At 37.8% G+C, this 18,626-nt stretch overlaps 1 protein-coding gene across 1 annotated transcript in view; it reads left to right on the top strand.

The window, feature by feature from the left end:
* The window catches only part of LOC135206350 (interaptin-like), a 2,403-nt gene extending 608 nt beyond the window's left edge, over positions 1-1,795 (top strand). Inside the window, exon 1 of the mRNA XM_064237769.1 lies at positions 1-1,795. This exon is cut by the window's left edge and continues 608 nt beyond it. Within this exon, the coding sequence (XP_064093839.1) occupies positions 1-1,795 (1,795 nt within the window).
* Positions 1,796-18,626: the final 16,831 nt, after the last annotated feature.

Here is an 18,626-nt window from a genome sequence, read left to right on the forward strand (position 1 = left end):
CCAGCTCAATGAGAAGAATCGCCATATTGAATGTCTGGAAGACAGGAATGTGGCGATGGAAAACGAGCTCAGCGAAATGAAACGCCACATTCAAGGTCTAGAAGTCGCTAACAGGGAGAAGGAGGAAACTCTCTGTGAGAAAGAGAGACAGATTGGAGAGGTGATAAAAAAGAACGCCCTGAAAGAACAACAGTTAGAAGACTACCGTAGGTTACTCGACGAGCTGCAGAAAGAGATTGGGACACTGGAGTCCAAAGCACAAGATTTTGATGCGCTTGAGAGTCAAAACAGGAGAAATGAACAAAATCTCCTTGCCTGTGAACAGCACATTGAAAACCTCCAGAAGAAACTGGAGGAGAGGAACGAGGAATTGAACAAGCTTGTCCAATGTGAGATGGAAGTTGAAAATTTAAGAAAGGAATTGGAGGACAGACAAAAGGATCTGAGCAAGCTTGTCCAATACGAAATGGAGGTTGAACAATCAAGGAAGGAACTAGAGGACAGGCGTAACGATGTAAACAAGCTTATCCGTTATGAGCAGGAACTTGAACAGTTGAGGAAGGAACTGGAGGATAAAGAGAAGCATATAAACAAGCTTGTCTCATTTGAAGTGGACTTTGAACGCCTCAGAAAAGAATATGATGAAAAACAGGTGGCTCTGGTGGAAATGGCTGGCCTCATAGAAAGGGACGAGAAAATTATCCTTGACTTTCAGCAAAAAGTTGAAGAACTCAGAGGAGAAATAAAAGACAAAAATAAAGAGAGAGATGGACACTTGACTTCAGAGGCAACGCTAGTTCAGAATCTTGCCAAATCTGAACTCTATATCAGTGAACTGACAACTGAAGTCGAGATGTTAAGGAGTCAAAAAGCAGAACTTATCAACCAACTGGAAGAAAATATGAACCATCTTAAGAGTAAGCAGTGTCAGATATTGGATCTCGAGCAGAAGCTACTAAAGATGGAGAGATATCAGGAGGAAAAAGACAATATAGAAAAAGTCATAAAAGATAAGGAAAAGGAAATAGAGCATTTCAAGCAAGAAAGAGAAGACAACTTGAAAGAAATACAAGATCTTCGGATACAAATCGCTCTGAGGGAGGAAAATCTCCAGGAATGCCAACAGGAAATAGAAGTCCTCATAAAGGAATTAGAAAAGAGGCAGAAGGACATCGAGGAGCTTGTCTGTTGGAACTTGAGGAAAGAAGAAGAGCTAAAGATGAAGGACTTCCAAATCGAAAAGACTGTGAAAATGGTGGAAGAGCTCCGCCAATTGCAGTTCGAAAGGTCTCTGTTCCAGGAAATGAGGAATGTCTTCGAAAACAAGATCTCCGAGCAGGTAATAGAGATTACCTGCCTAAGCGAGGAAGTTCAGCAGAAAAACAACTTGCTGGAGGAAGGCATAGCCCAGTGGGACAGTCTCAACAAGAAGCTGGAATGCGTCGAGATGGAAAATAACCATCTGAAAAAGCTGGCCGCTGAGGCTAAGGAACGACAGATAGCTGCAGAAGGAGCGCTCAATGACCTTTTCATAAAAATTCAGAGGAATGAGAACTTAATTACTGATAAACAGAGAGAAGTTGATGAACTTCGAAGCGAATTAGAAGAGAGAAACACTGAAGACGACAAGCTTGTTCAGTGTGAGAAGGAAGTAGAAGTTCTCAGGAAAGAACTAAAGAAGAAGGACTTGGAAATCAAAAAGGGTAAGGAAGAGGCGAAACAACATGCCAAACAAATGGACAGAGTGGGAGGTCGCCTCCAGGAAATGGTGGCTGCCTTCAACAAGATCACCTAGTAGGAGAGGCTTTGCCAAGAGAACTAGGCATCAAGATGGAGATAGGACATCCACTCTGGAGTAATATATATCTGTATGTGTATACACATCACCACATACACAAACATATGCATATGTACACACACACATAATACACATATATATACACACTCCCCCCAGTGTGTCTATATATGTACAAACACATACAAACACACATATATATACACACTCACCCCGGTGTGTTTATATATGTACACAACACACATACATATACACACTCCCCCCAGTGTGTATATATATGTACAACACACACACACACACACACACATATAAATATTATATATATATATCTATATTATATATATATATATATATATTATATATATATATATATATATATATATACACACTCCCCCCAGTGTGTATATATGTATATACAAACACATACATACTCAAACATACCAGACACCCCATACATACAAACACACACACAAATATATACATACAGATATATTGTCTCCAGAGGGATTTAAACGCTAGCCTGGTTTGAAAACAACAAACTTCTCTCTCTGATAAATTTCAATTCGGCGTCCTTCAGCCTCCCTTCTCCCAGTCCATCCCTCTGACAAGATGGGGGACCTCTCCCTACTGGCTGGGAGTAAGACAATTTATTCAAGAGAGTATGGCCAAGCGCCGAAGGAGCTGATTGGCCAATAGCAAGTCTCAGGAGTCCTTTTCCAACTACGTTGTGCCTGAAGTAGAGGGCAGCTGTAGGGCCATCCTAGGGACGTGCCTTGCTCTTCAGCTGACAAGGGTAGGGAGAAGAACAGTGTCCTGGGTCCTCCGATGACTGTTTCCGTCGGAGGACAGGGAGGGCCTTCACCTGTCGGAGGCGTAGATGGTCGATGTCTCCGTCCAGGATCTCCGTGTTCCTGGCGATTTGCTGTGCTTGGTGGGAGCGCTACAGATCGTTGGGAACACAGAGATCCCAGACAGAGACATCGGCCACCTCCACCTCTGATAGGTGAAGGCCCTCTCTGTCCCCCCAACAGAAACTGTCGCAAGAGGACCCAGGACACTGTTCTTGTTCCTACCCTTATCAACTGAAGAGCAAGGCACGTCCCTAGGATGGCCCATCAGCTGCCTGCTACTTCAGGCAGGACGTGGTTGGAAGAGGACTACTAAGACCCAGTATCAGCTCTTTCGGCACTGAACCATACTCTCATGGGTGAGTTGTGTTACTCCTATCAAGTAGGGAGAGATCCCCCATCACATCAGAGATGGGCTGGAAGGAGGGAGGTTAAAGAATAAATCCCATGGATTCTCCTGACAGTGGTAGGAAGAAGGGTCTCCAGCAACAGTTTCTGTTGGAGGATGGCACGGGCTTCCACCTATGAGGTGGAGGGGACATCAGCCATCTCTGCCTCTGATATTCTCCATAGCACTGTCAGGATAATGGCAAAGTGTGTCCTTAGAATTCAACTTTCCTCAACCTCCCTTCTCCCAGCTCATCACCCTGACAAGAAGGGGGATCTCCCCCAACTGGCTGGGAGTAACACAACTTATCATTAGAGTATGCTAGACCTCAGGAGTTCTGCTCGAAAAAGGTTCCTGCCTGAAGTAGCGGGAAGCTGAAGGGCCATTCCAGGGATGTGCCTTGCCATTCTGTTGATGGTGGTAGGGAGAAGAACGGTTTTCTGGGTCCTCCAGTGACAATTTCTGTTGGAGGACGGTGAGGGCCTTCACCTGGCAAAGGGGTATGTGGTCAATGTCTCCGTCTGGGATCTCTGTGTTCCTGGCGATCTGCCACACTTGGTGGGAGTGCTGCAGATCGTTGGGAACATGGAGATCTTGGACGCAGACATCAGCCATCTGCGCCTCATAGGTGAAAGCCTGTGCCATCCTCCAATAGAAACTGTTGCTGCAACACCCTTCTTCTCCCTACCACCATCAGCAGAACAGCAAGGCATGTCCCAGGGATGGCCCTTCATCTGCTCGCTACATTAGGCAGGCGTTTTTCAAGCAGGACTCCTAAGGTCTGGCATACCGTCATGGTTGAGTTGTGTTACTCCCAGCCAGTTGGGAGATCCCCCTTCTTGGCAGGGGGATGGGCTGGGAGGAGGGAGGTTGAAGTAAGTTGAATTCTAGATACTCACTTTGCCATTCTCCTGATGGCAGTAGGTAGAAGAAGGGTCTCAAGTGACATTTTCTGTTGGAGAATGGCAAGGGTCTTCACCTAACAGAGGCAGAGGTGGCTGATGTCTCCTTCCTGGATCTTCGTGTTTTCAACTATCTGCAGCAGTCCAACCAAGAATGGCAGATCACCAGGAACACGGAGATCCCAGACAAAGACATCGACCACCTACGCCTCCAACGGAAACAGTCGCTGGAGGACCCATGACACCGTTCCTCTCCCTACCCTGGTCAGCTGAAGAGCAAGGCACGTCCCTAAAATGGCCCTTCGGCTACCTGCCACTTCAGGCAGGGTATGTTTCGAAGAGGTCTCCTGAGACCTGGTACCAGTAAATCAGCTCCTTTGGCGCTCGGCCATACTCTCATGAATGAGTTGTGTTACTCCCACCCAGTAGGGAGAGATCCCCCATCTCGTCAGAGGGATGGGCAGGGAGAAGGGAGGTTGAAGAATAAATTCCATTGATTCTCCTGACAGTGGTAGGATGAAGGGTCTCCAGCAACAGTTTCTGTTGGAGGTTGGCACGGGTTTCCACCTATGAGGTGGAGGGGACATCAGCCATCTCTGCCTCTAATAGGTGAAAGCCCGTGCCATCCTCTAAGAGAAACTGTTGCTGGAGACCCTTCTTCTCCATAGCACTGTCAGGATAATGGCAAAGTGCGTCCTTGGAATTCAACTTTCTTCAATCTCCCATCTCCCAGCCCATCACCCTGACAAGATGGGGGATATCTCCCAACTGGCTGTGAGTAACACAACTCAATTCATCGATGAGAGTATGCTACAACTCAGGAGTACTGCTCGAAAACGCACTGCCTGAAGTGGCAGGCAGCTGAAGGATAATCCTAGGGATGTGCCTTGCTCTTCAGCTGACAAGGGTAGGGAGAAGAAGTGTCCTGGGTCCTCAAGCGACTGTTTCCGTCGGAGGAAAGGGAGGGCCTTCTTCACCTGTCGGAGGCGTTGGTGGTCGATGTCTCCATCCAGGATCTCTGTGTCCCTGGCAATCTGCCGCACTTTGTGGGAGTGCTGCAAATCGCTGGGAACAAGGAGATCCCATCCAGCTTTATATCAAGACGACATAAAGATGGATCTATTTACGATTGCGTGATTATACCTACACTTTACCGAAAACTCAACTGCGCTGAAGAAACGTTTATATTGGATAGCGGACAGGAATTCCCGCGTTCCAGGAATTAGATCGCTAATTGTAAAAATGGAATTTACGTAACGTAATACTCAGAGAAAGGGAGCAGATAGAAATGTTTATTTTGGCTAAAAATTCCTTGAATAATCAAGAGTATTTTTCCAAGGTTCTTTCTAATGAAATAACTATTACATAGAAGCTTTGAAGCTTCATTGTCTTGTTATATCATTCCAGACTCGAGAGAAAAATCGTGTCATTCAAAAACACACATACATACATATACTTATACAATATATATATATATATATATATATATATATATATATATATATATATATATTATATATATATCCTGAAGAATCTTTTCGAAGCCTGGCCATTTTCATTCTCTCTCTCTCTCTCTCTCTCTCTCTCTCTCTCTCTCTCTCTTTCTTTAGCCCCTCATTTCTCTCTCTCTCTCTCTCTCTCTCTCTCTCTCTCTCTCTCTCTCTCTCTCGCGGGATATCAATAGCTTGCTTAGAATATTGCACCAGCCAACGGTCTCTTCGAAAAGCACCACTCGAAAGTCAGCAGACAGGAGAGTTCAAAGTTTACATCAGTAACCGCCTAAACCCAACACGACCTCTGGATCGGTGGTAAATCCCTGGAAAACGATCTCATTATCACTTCCAGGCTTCTAGGCGATTTAGGTATTCGGGTTAGATTTGATCGTTCCGCCTAAAAAATAAGTCAGCGAGAGATTGTTGCCATTAGATTCCAACGGCTTTTATTTTATTTTTTTTGTGAAGTCTTTGCAAATGAATCTCCGTTATGGATGTCATAGGTCAGCCTTTGCGAGTGTTTGGGAACAGAAGCGCTGTTTATTTACGGTCGTTATGTTCCAATGCTCATGAATCGTTTGTGTTATGGCGTTCAAATTCATAGTTTTTATATCGAGGGATAATTGTTATTATTTTTTTGCAGGAAACAGGAAACGTAAAATAGAAAATTGATTATGATAGAATTTTCCAGTCGTGAATTTGAATGCCAACAGAACAAATTATACTGCTCTCTCTCTTATTATTATTATTTGTTTTATTTGCAGGAAACGTAAAATAATAAGTTGATTATGATAGAATTTCCCAGTCATCAATTTGAATGCCACCAGAACAAATTAGACTGCTCTCTCTTTCTCTTTCTCTTTCTCTTTCGCTTTCTCTTTCTCTTTCTCTTTCTCTCTCGCCTCTATACATTATACAATGGCCCTCACGAATGACAGCTGCACCCCAGCGCTGCATCCACCTTGTTCATAATATCCTGATTAATGAAGAGAACCTCCCGCGCAATTGAAGACAGCTCCATAATCCTCAGGAGACAGGATGGTATCCAACGATAATCCTTCCTGTCCCTAATCGACAGTAATGAACTACTTACACGACCTTCGTTGTCCCGTGTCTCTCTGACGCTGGAAGAGGAGTCAGTATAATGATTGGTCCAAATGAAGTTGTTATATAACACCAAAGGTTGAATATAGACATCTAGGGTCATTCTGTACTAAAAAGGGGTTCTACTCTTCTCTTGAGGTGGGGGACCTCGTTATTGACTACACGATTTTCACGAGAGAATTTTCTGGTCAGGTGTTGAACATATTTACAATATTCACAAAAACAGAAACATGGTCTACATTACTCAACTTTTAGTTGCAAAGGTTCCATTATGGTAGGATGCAGGATAAGAAGGATTCTTGTTTTGCGTTTGCCAAAGGGACAACTTTACGTATTGTTTATTTGCTCCACAGCACATAAATACACAAACAAAACACACACACACACATAAGTGTGTTTTGTTTGTGTATTTTTATACTGTAGAGAAATTAGACAACACGTAAAGTGGTTCCTTTGGGAAAACTCAGCACAAGAAGCCTTGATATCCTGCATCCTACCATAATGGAACCTTTGCAACTTTCAAGTTCACTCATATAAACCATATTTATATTTTTGTAAATTTTCCAAATAGGTTCAACAGCTGACCAGAGAATGGTCTCGTGAATATCGTGTGGGCTATAACGAGGTCCCCACCTCAAGGGAGGAGTAGATTCAAGTAGTCTTTCTTTCAGAACAGAGGCTGTAGACTTCGATGAAAATTTATGAAAATAAGAATGTAGTTTGAAAGGCTACTTCTAAAAAGAGGAATTAGAAAGTTATATATATATATATATATATATATATATATATATATATATATATATATATGTATATATATATATATATATATATATATATATATAGAATATATATATATATATATATATATATATATATATATATATATATATATATATATATATATAAACAAGGTTCCAGATGAGATATCGTATCGGTAATCAGCATGGTCCATCAAACACATAAAAAAGTCCATGGTTTATTACAAAAACGTTTTGCACATAACTCAGTGCATCTCCAGTCTGTAAAATTAAAACATATCATAAAAAATATTATAAAATTACATTAAAATGTAAATAAAAAGAACATAAAAAAAAAAATTGAAAAAACTTAAAGAATTAACTTTACTTTAGGCACTTTTGACACATTCTTGTGATGGTTTTTTAAAGCAAAGTTAATTCTTAAGTTTTTTCAATTTTTTTATGTTTTTGTTTACATTTTAATGTTATTTATAATATCTTTAATGAGTATGTTTAATTTTACAGACTGGAGATGCACTGAGTATGTGCGAAACGTTTTTGTAATAAAAACATGGACTTGTTTTTTTATGTGTTTGATGGACCCTGCTATTACCGCTATTATATATATATATATATATAATATATATATATATTATATATATATATATATATATATATATATATATATATATATATATATATAATGTGTGTATTTATAAATTGCACATTATGAATAAGCGCCAGAGAAAGATTTTATTTTATGAAGTGTTTAGAACTCCATATCCTTGAATCAGCTCAAAGATTTTCAGCCCTTGGGGGTATTATTTAAAAGGAATTGGACATTTACCCGTTTTCGAAGACATTGCCCCACTCGACCACCACCCCCCCCTCCAAAAAAAAAAAAAAAGTTTGGAAGTAACAAAGAATCTAGTTTACTTTTTTCTCAGCACCTAACTTCACACCGGAAAAAAACTTCGTAAAATTTTCCCTCGACAAACAGCTTCACAAATCCTCAAATGATCCCTCGTGAAATCACGTTTCCGAGAAGAGAAATTTCCTTTTCCCAGTTGCACGAATGATCCCGTCAGTGGAGCTTGAGGTAAAGGAAATCGGTGGAAAATCGTTTTAGAGAGAGAGATAATGTAGAATTATTAGATGCACTTAGTATGAGCTCCTTAAAGTCAAGACTAAATGAGTAGGATATCATACTGCTTCCACTGAATTTGTTGATTACAATTATCATATAAAAGAAAGACCGAAAGATACTGAAAATTTTTTTTAGGTTTTATTCGGGTATAATAACCATTATCCGAAATCTTCAAAAATAAATTATTTTATTAAAAAGTGAACACAAGAGGAAACTAACGAAACAGAAAAACTGCTGTAAAACGAGAAATAATAAAGATATTATCAAGGGAAAACTTCGAATAAAATCACGGAGGAAACATGCAGGCACTGGAAATTGGAATAAAATCAGGCTAAATTTGCCATTAGAATTCCATGTGCTATAAAACAATGAAAAACGAATAAAACCAATATTTATATCAACACAGAGAACGATTTACTGAAACATGAGATACGCGAGAGAGGCTCTTAAACTTTCCATTTGATTTTATTTTTGTCTCAAAATACTAAAGTATTTTCAGTTGTCTGAAACGGAAAACCGTTGAGATGGTTTTGCCTGTCCGTCCTCACTTAGCCATGGATCAGGCAACAACACAAGCCACCACCGGGCCGTGGCTGAGGGTTCTTACAACATAATAGGTTGTACAGAAAACTTGATCACGCAGAAGAAACCTGTGCGTATTTTTGTACGTGTTTAATATTGTGCATACGCAATACTCTTTTTCCTTTTGATTTTTTTTTTCTTTTACTATAATGGGTGTTACGTCTGTCTGTCCGTCTGTCTGTCATTCATTACGGCCAAACGGCTGGTCCGATGGGCATGAAACATGGCAAGGTTATAGTGGGGACCCCTAAGATGGTTTGTAATGGCGTTTCATCCTAACACCCCCCCCCCCCCCCCCCGAAAGGCGTGGGGGTGATGAGAAGGGATTCCCTGAAACGGAGATGGTTCTGCTCGTGAAACGGTGCTGGTTATGCCCGTAGATTGAGTTACTTTACGAATGTATCATACATAGTTTCTGTATACATATGACTTATCATGTGGAAAAGAATACTATAGGGTGAACATCAATGACATCAAAGAGGATGGAGTTTGAGAATGGGTTTGACAAAGAGAGAATGTGAGAAAGAGGAAGTGGGAGAGAGTAGACGGAGTGTGAGGGAGAGGAATGAAAAAAAAAAAAAAAACAGTGTTAGAGAAAGACAGGCAGACAGACAGAAAATAGCAGGTGTTTGGGAGAGAGAGAGAGAGAGAGAGAGAGAGAGAGAGAGAAGAGCCGGTGTTTGGGAGGATGAGAGAGAGAGAGAGAGAGAGAGAGAGAGAGAGAGTTGGTGTTAGTGAGAAGAAAGGAAAGAGGCAGTGATGGTTGGAGTGCGAAATCGAAAAGATAAAACAGAAAGATGGAGCAGAAGACAGGAACAGCAATGAGCAGCCACTTGTTGTCTCGTAAGCGCTTCGACAATCACCTCTCTGGCTCTGAGCAGCAATGCAAACATTGCAAATCAGGATGAAAGGGAAAATCTTTCCACCTCCAGCATCCATGAATCATTCAGAGACGCTCATATTGACACAGTGGAAGTGTTGGAACCAATATTCTCGGTCAAAGTAACGGTGGAATGGGTGGATGATGCAGAGAAACCTGGAATTTCTCTATTGATTATGGATGGAGTCACAAAGAGTGGGTCAGCCATGCGAAAGGGGCGGTGTATTTGTTCCTATGACTGATTAAACATGAGATCCTATGAGTCATTAAATACGGAATATTAGGGAACTTAATTTTAGGTTGAAGTTATGTGTACATAATGCTGAGACAAATGAAATAAAAGTTGCTCAAAGTATCATTGACGGATATCCTATTTCAGGCTATATACAGTCATGGTATAATTTTGCGATGCACTTAACGACTACTTTGTTGAGTTATTCAAGGATATATATCAGAGATGCCTGTAAACACTCTGAACAACGTTTAGGAACTTTTTTGAAAAAATCCATTTTCATGTTGTCTGTGATATAATGATAATTAAAATGCGCTCTCTTGCTCCATACATCCTCTTCGGATTAGATTAGAGATGGAATGCACGCAATCTACTGCAGGGACAAATATAATGATAGGAACCACTTTAAAGGTCAGTGCTTAGGAAATTTATGCAGACAACACTTAATGATTGCAACATAAGTCGATGATTACTTTCGTCATGATCGACGAAAGATGTGTAAATTCAATGATTAGTGATTCAAAATTATCTAAAGCGACAATTACCTGAGATACTGAAGCTGGTGTGAGCACACGATTTAATTTCCATTGTACCTGGATGTAATAATCACTATTTCTTATTTAAATGAAGGAAAGTGTCCATTTAGAACTTGGAGAGAGACACCTTCATCAGCCGAATATTTCAGTTATCAAAGGCGACGAACGACGGATTTTCGGTTCCTTTACTGGGAGGACAAAAGGTTCCAAACTTGTACTGCAATCCAACAGTATAATAAAAGGTACACTCTCTATACATTTAACTATTTGATGTATTTCATAATATGGCTACGTGAGACAAATGCACTATAAGGCTATCATGGTCGAGTGGGTTCATATCGACCCCAATAACGAAGACCTGAGCTCGGCAGGGATTTGTAGATGAGAGTCGGTATCAACTTACACCTTTCTTCATAGTCCCGTGGGGTAAAGCTTCACTTTGTCCTGAAGTCTTGGTTTCCGTGGCTCGAGTCCATGAGCTGAAGAATTCTTTATTAACTAAAAAATTCCCTTTATGTTAGCATGTACTAGGCTATATGGAACTATATTAATTCCGAGGTACAGCAAATAAGATATTAAATGGCATTAGATGTGATGTGATGTGATGAAATTAATTCATTAACACTAATATATATTTCAATTAATAGCATCGTCTCCATATAATTAAAATCGTCATCTTTGATTCCTCAGAGAACAAGTACTGTCTACAAATAAATTCTTTAGTGACAGAGATTACATCTCAGTAGGCATAGATTATTTGTTTTAGGCCTATAAATCATATTGCAGGCATACAGGCATCTAGAACACAGCCTAAGACTTCATCATTCAAAGAAAACTATTTTAAAAATTTTATGACTGCTGAGCTTCTTAGGTCTACTGTTATAATGCTGCAGAGGTAGTTACATTGCAAATAGCACTATCTGTGAATATGCAAACTTGTTGACATAGATGACATTGGAAATAAAACAAAAGTTTAACACTACTTGCCAACATTACGTTGGGTCCGAGATTTTGTACGATACAAAAAAAGAATTGTCTCTTCAGATTTGAGCACGACTGAACATCACAAGGCTATCCCGAGGTAAGTCTAATCAGCCCACGGGGCTTACAGCGACCTTATATCCTTTATCCTCATTCCTAAATCCTTCCTTTTATCCACAAACCTCCCAAGCCCTTACCGTGATATCCATATGCCCCATCTCTTCTACGACATCCAAAATCCTGCCGTGGACACCATGCAACCTCCTCTATGTCAAAGCCATGCATCGATTGTATGTATGATTTAATTACAATTTAAGAAAAGCGTGATGAAAGTGAGTCTTTACTGGCTGTACCATTCGCAGGCACATTGTTAGTTAGTGAAACTTTGATAGTTAAGTTGCATGGTGTTACGGATTCAGTTCGTGCAAGTGTTATGTCTAATTTAACGCCTCTCTCTCTCTCTCAGAGGGATGCTTCATCGAATGCGACACTGGAATCCACATCGCAAATCATTTACCTGTCTCTCCTCATGTGGCGAAACAGAAAGAGATTTTCTCTCACCATGGCATTGCCAAAGAATTACACCTATAACCATTTAGTGCTCTCATTTCCTGTTCTGTGTAACAATACACACACACACACACACACACACACACACACACACACACACACACACACACACATATATATATATATATATATATATATATATATATATATATTATATATATATATATATATATATATATGATATATATATATATATATATTATGATATATATATAATATATATATATATATATATATATATATATATGTATGTACACACACACACACACATTATATATATATATATATATATATTATATTACTATATATATATATATATATATCTATATATATATATATATATATATATTATATTATATATATATATATATAATATATATATACTATATATATATATATATATACATAAATATATACTAAATATATATGTCAGATAATAGATGTACGAAAAGAATAACGGAGTTGGGCCCTAGAGATTACAAACGAAGCAGGGACAGGAAGAGAAGACGATGGATTGACGACCTAAGAAAATTTGCGGTTATAGAATGGCATAGAAAGACCATAAACAGAAGGAAGTGGAAGGAAGGACGTCTGAGGCCTTTGCTGCAGTGGACTAGCAACGGTTGATGATGATGAAGGCAAGATTGCAGGTTAAAGAATATACAATTTTATACTCGCATCAATATTCCACCCCCCTGATAAGGAGCATAAATTATTTATAAAGACTAAATACAATAGTATTTTTTTATATATGTACTCGTAGATGTTCCGGTGACTCCCGTTCATTATTATATACTTTATAACTACAAAGAAATTAAACCCACGGCCTTCATCCGGAACCATTTTGAACTTCCAGCGCCTATTTCTCAAGATAATTTATGTGAAACTTTTCAACTGCTGTAACTAAGTTTGTCTTCAATGTTCTATGTGTTTGCTTTTGCTTTCGACTTCTATCCATTTCGGATCAGACGTCTTACTCTTTCACCCCTTTTCCAATAATACCTTAAATATCCTCCCCAGCAATTTCCGTCCCTCGCTCTCTAAGCCTCACCTGAGCTTCCCAAATCAAATTCTAATTCACTGCGCTCCTCATCACTAATCTCTGCATCCACATCTCATATTCTCTCCTGGTCTCTGAATATATAAAGCCCTTGGCATTCTTACCTCTGGTGCCCCACTAACATTTTGCTCTTGACCCAAAATCTCTTTGTAGATCGATTTTCTTAATTAATTCCGAATTATCTAGTCAATAAAAGTTTTTCAACGCATTTTTAGAGCATTAATTAAATAAGAAAACTTCTAATCCTCCGTGCAAATTTTTGTCAAATCAGTAATCTTTATTTTTCTTTGTTATTTACAACCAGGTGATTAATTAGTCTCACCATTACATTTCCCCTTTTCTAAACTATAAATAAAAAAAAAACTATTAATCTAGGCATCAATAGAAAGTGTCCTTAAGGTCCTCTTTCCAACGTTCACGTCAAACAAAGACTCTGGATCTCTGTCACCTGTTCATCGAAACTACTTACCTCAGTCTTTCACTCCTTGGACTTGAAAAAGAAAATCAAGCATTTTGTTTTGAAAACTTTTGATCTCTTTCCTTGGTGCATAGGGTGAGAAAGAACACTATGAAATCCCTTCTTCTGCCTCAACTAACTTGAAAAACCATAGAAATGTTTTCAGGTCGGTTGGAAGTCACATTAATTGTATTTTCTCCTTTGATATTCATCGTCTTCTTATTCACTTCTTTTCTGTAAACCTTCCAATGGATGATGAGAAGTAAACAAATGATTGCCACTTTCCATTAACTCTTTTATTTTACCTAAAAATGGTAGATGTAGAACATCAAGAGATCTCATGTAAGACAGATTTTTTTTTTTAAACGAACAATTTTAATTTTGATAACAATGCTCCAACTTTACTATAACAGTTCTACTTTAAAAGATCACTAGTAATATTTAGATCACCCACTCAATGCATTTCTGCGCAGCAATGCTTTCCAGGACGTGAAGGAGCAAAACCAGTCGTCCAGATTAGTGAGAAAAGTGAGAAAAATTTTAAGCAAAAGTGAGACAAAGGCACAACGAAAAAAGTGACGTCAACCAAACCTTCGCCGGGATCACAGGCCCAACAATGGCGTTAGACTTTGACCGTTGTTCTTTTGGTCATATAAATGTTCAAAACTACTTCTTTCTCTGCCTTTATTACATCTAGTAAATAAAATGAGGAACAACATCATCTCTCTCTATTGTTTAGTCTGCTACCCCATAAAATGACAGAAATTGTGCAAAAGCATATTTATCCTATTTTTTAAGTTAATGACACAATAACATACACCTCAGATTGATTCTATTTGCCTACAGGTAGCATACTTAAAACTTAAAACTTTGTGACATTAACATTTGGCCATTTTCGGTTAAACACAGAGATGCAATGAATCATTATCCCAACAACGAACGACCCAGTGAAAAACGACAACAATGATATGCCTAATAGTATACAAACAACTGAATTCCTTGGATGAGAATATTTTGGAGGCGACAAATCAATCAAACTTCGTAAAAATCCCCGAAGAGGTAATCCAAAGAAGATTTTACCAAATCTCATAGAGATCCTTTCATCCGCTCCCGAGGGCTTTTCTGTAAAAAGATAGACGTACAGACACACAAGTGAAAACAAATCATTCGAACTTCATCGATATATATAACCCAAAGTAATCGCTTCAACAAATTTCCAAATAACGGCTCATCCGTTCAATTAAAAAGAGATAAACCCACATATACAAAGACGAAAAAATTTCTCTTTTTTGCGACTTACTGGACTGGAAATAGCTCTTCTCTAATTAGGACTTCGGAAGCTCCACTTGAGAAATGACACAACCAGAAGCAACGCCATCAGCGGCTAGGTTGAACATTGGCGTAAAGTTTAGTGTTTCATAAATAGAATCTGGCACATGAGATCCTATTAATTCTATCAGTAATAAAAATTAAGTACCGTCTTGAAAGTTAGTATGAATAGGAACATTCCTGCGGCAGGTGGAAGCATATTGCCAATAACACCAATATAGGGTAATTAGGCTGATTATATTTACCGAGGACTTTGTCGGTGATCTAAAATCCCGATGGGATATTGAAAACGATGCATAAAAGACAATACCAATTGATATAAGATTATAAATAAGCACTAAGGAATTTGAAAGTATAATAATCACTAACCGCTTTTAAAAGAAGTTGATGAGGGGAAATGTAACTAAATAAAATAAAGAAAAAAAAAAAAATAAAAAAAAAAAAAAAAAAACAAAAAAAAAAAAAACTATTAAACGTCAGGTGACAATCTAACTATACAGTAGTTGATGATAAAAAGGATGGACTTTAACAACTCATTCTTAAATGTCATCATAGTTGATCAAAATAAATCCTCTCACCTTCCCCAGACCTTCGGCGGAAACCCAAACTTGATCGTTATTCCGGAGCTTCTCCTTCCGACAGCCATCAGGAGAACACTCAAGCGCCCTCAGGATCGAAACGCTGATCCGTTGTCACTAGGCGGGACGGCGGGTGGTGTGTGGGCGGGGTACTGCTTCAGTGTGGAGTCTGCAGTGGGAGGTTGAAACCAATATTCTTTGCAGTTTCAGTTTCTACTCAATGGTCCCTTTGTGCTTCATCCACGTAAAGGAGGTTTTATCCTACTGAAAATAATATTAATAATAATAGAAGAGTTCCATGATTATGCCACCCGATGAAAAATCGCCCCCATTCCATGTTCTTTGTATACCAGTTTCCGAATATAAATATTCCGCATAAGTAGTACCCTGTGCCATTCACCGTTAGTCAAAATGTAGCGAAGACTGGCTATAGGTCGGGATAATAAATGAAATTCGGACAGTTGGTTTTTAATCTGCCTGCTGAAGCGAAGAAACTTACGAGCCAAGTTGAGAAAGCCCAGTATATGTTCAGCGGCTTTTCTTTTCAACAAAGTTTCTCTCAAAGGGGCCCTTCGCGAAAGATATATAATAATAAAATAATAATAATAATAATAATAATTAAATTATTTATTCGTATTATTATTATATTATTATTATTAATTATTATTATCATTATTATTATTATTATTATTATTATTATTATTATTATTATTATTATTATTATTATTATTATTATTATTATTATTATTATTATTATTGAACTATTAGATGGGGAGAAAATCTGCATCAGAGAAAAATAATGTATATTTATTGACTATTCTTTTTTAATGTTAGACATTTAAGTGTTTAAATGGCATCATTTTACAGTATTATCCACCTTTCGTATCTATACGGTCATTAAATAACGTCCTACATTGAACACGTATGTTAAATTAGGAAACTACTTTTATATGGAATGCTTTTGCTATTTAGCAATACATTGTATTCACCTGTTTCTTTATATCATGTTTTCATAAAAAAAAACTCTTTAAAGATTGGCGGATGTTATTTTATCCAGTTAATTATTTCCATACTTAGATTATCTCATTTAATAGTAATGAAAACAATGATTCCCTTAGATGTTAATACTTTTAAGAAGTCTATCACTACTGCTATACGGTAAAATATTTGTACATATGGATAAGGACTTTTATTATTTTGGAGAACCTATATTTTATTAGAACAGTGCAGCTTCAGAATTAATGACAAACTTATTAAAAGTTGGCGAGTGAAACGAATATTTTCAAAAGGATCAAGAAAGTGGATAACTTTAAAAAGAAACTTTCATGGAATGGGAAAGAATTCACAAAATATTGGCATTAGAAATGAACGGTGCGACTAAGGAATTAGAACTAACGTACATTTACAGATACCGGTATTCGCTATATTTTGAGTAGAGCATAAAAAATGCACTATGTAATGAAATAAAGATTAAAGTGTAATGAAAATGCATATGTAAACTGAAAATTTCAAAATGTAGTGAAATTAAATGGACGCGATAAAACTTTCGATATACTGATATTAGGAAACGGATACAAAAAGGAAACGAAGGTTTAATACAATTCTGAAAGCGAAATGTATGAAATTTAAGTAATATCACAAAAACTGCTATAATGATTTTAATTGAAAACTGCAGCACTCGTATGGAATTATTTGGTACCCTCGTTCTACATTATCTAATTTCTTTTATTTCTTAACGGTTACTAGTTACCCTTCCAAAATGAGGAGTTTTGTCTGCCTCAGAAACCCTGAGTTGCTGAGGAAGATTCACCGTCGCCTCCATAATGCAGTTTGAGCTTCTTTGTTGCATTTTTACATCTAGAGTTTATCCAAATATAGAAGAAACCGACTTAGGCATTAATTTCTAAATTGTTCTTGATCGTAGTTTGAAAATGATACTGAATTTGCTGTTACTAATAAAAAAAATTAAAAAAATTGGAAGGCTGATGTTAACAAGGATATAGTTATGACAATATATGAAGCTCTGTAGGCTCAAATAACGAATATTAGTTCAGGTAACAAAAAAATACAAGAGGACGGTGGGATCAAGAGGCGACCATGAGCATTACAACATTTCATGAACACAATATATCACAGAAAAGTTGAAAACAAGACGTCATAACTTCATGTGTAGAACGAATCTTTGGCAGATGCTGGATAATCATTTGCAACGCGCGGTAGAACCACCAGTTAATCGTTAACAAATAATGATCCTGTTTATGGTGTGAGTAATATAATGACTATGTGTTTTAAGAGACACTTAATTTTACGTCGGGAGAAAGTAATAGTTTGATTAGAAGGATTTGAAATTCTCAGAACGTCCGGTCAAGTTTTAATAGGAAAATCTGAAAAATGTTAAGGAGGTTCTTCCACATCTAGTGCAATAAAAGGCCCACTAATCTTTGTAGAAGCTTCCAGAAGTCCACCTGTTGTACGACGTACGAGAATTTTGGGGTTTCCAATTTCTATAAGATTTCCAGTTGGTATCTGGTTACAGGATAATGTATCTTTCTGTTGAAGTGTGTAGGTTTGTTACGAATTTCATTTGTTCTTCAAAGGTAAATGCAACTTGCAACACGCGGCAGCCAGCTTTTTTGTTGAAACAGCGATGATACGTGATGCTGCAAGGCTAACAGTCTGAAGCGGATTAGTGAAGCCTTTTCATGTTCAAATGGAACTTGTTCTACTAGTAGTAGTAGTAGTTTACTTGGAGCTTTGTCCTTGTCACAAGTACTATTCACTAATTAATAAATATTAAACACAAGCTATGCAATAGCACTTGAAGGTTCTTTTAGGCTTTTAAATGTAGACGAAGTGGTGATAAACAAGTTTTTTTTTTTAAGTTTTAATTATAACATTAGCAAAATGATATATATAACATTTAATTGATAATAAAATGAATAATATGGAATAGTCACGCGAGTATAATAAATGTCAAACAAATATCAATAAGTAAGAACGGTGTTCA

The sequence above is a fragment of the Macrobrachium nipponense genome, chromosome 29, assembly GCF_015104395.2.
Source record: "Macrobrachium nipponense isolate FS-2020 chromosome 29, ASM1510439v2, whole genome shotgun sequence".
Taxonomy (NCBI): Eukaryota; Metazoa; Arthropoda; class Malacostraca; order Decapoda; family Palaemonidae; genus Macrobrachium; species Macrobrachium nipponense.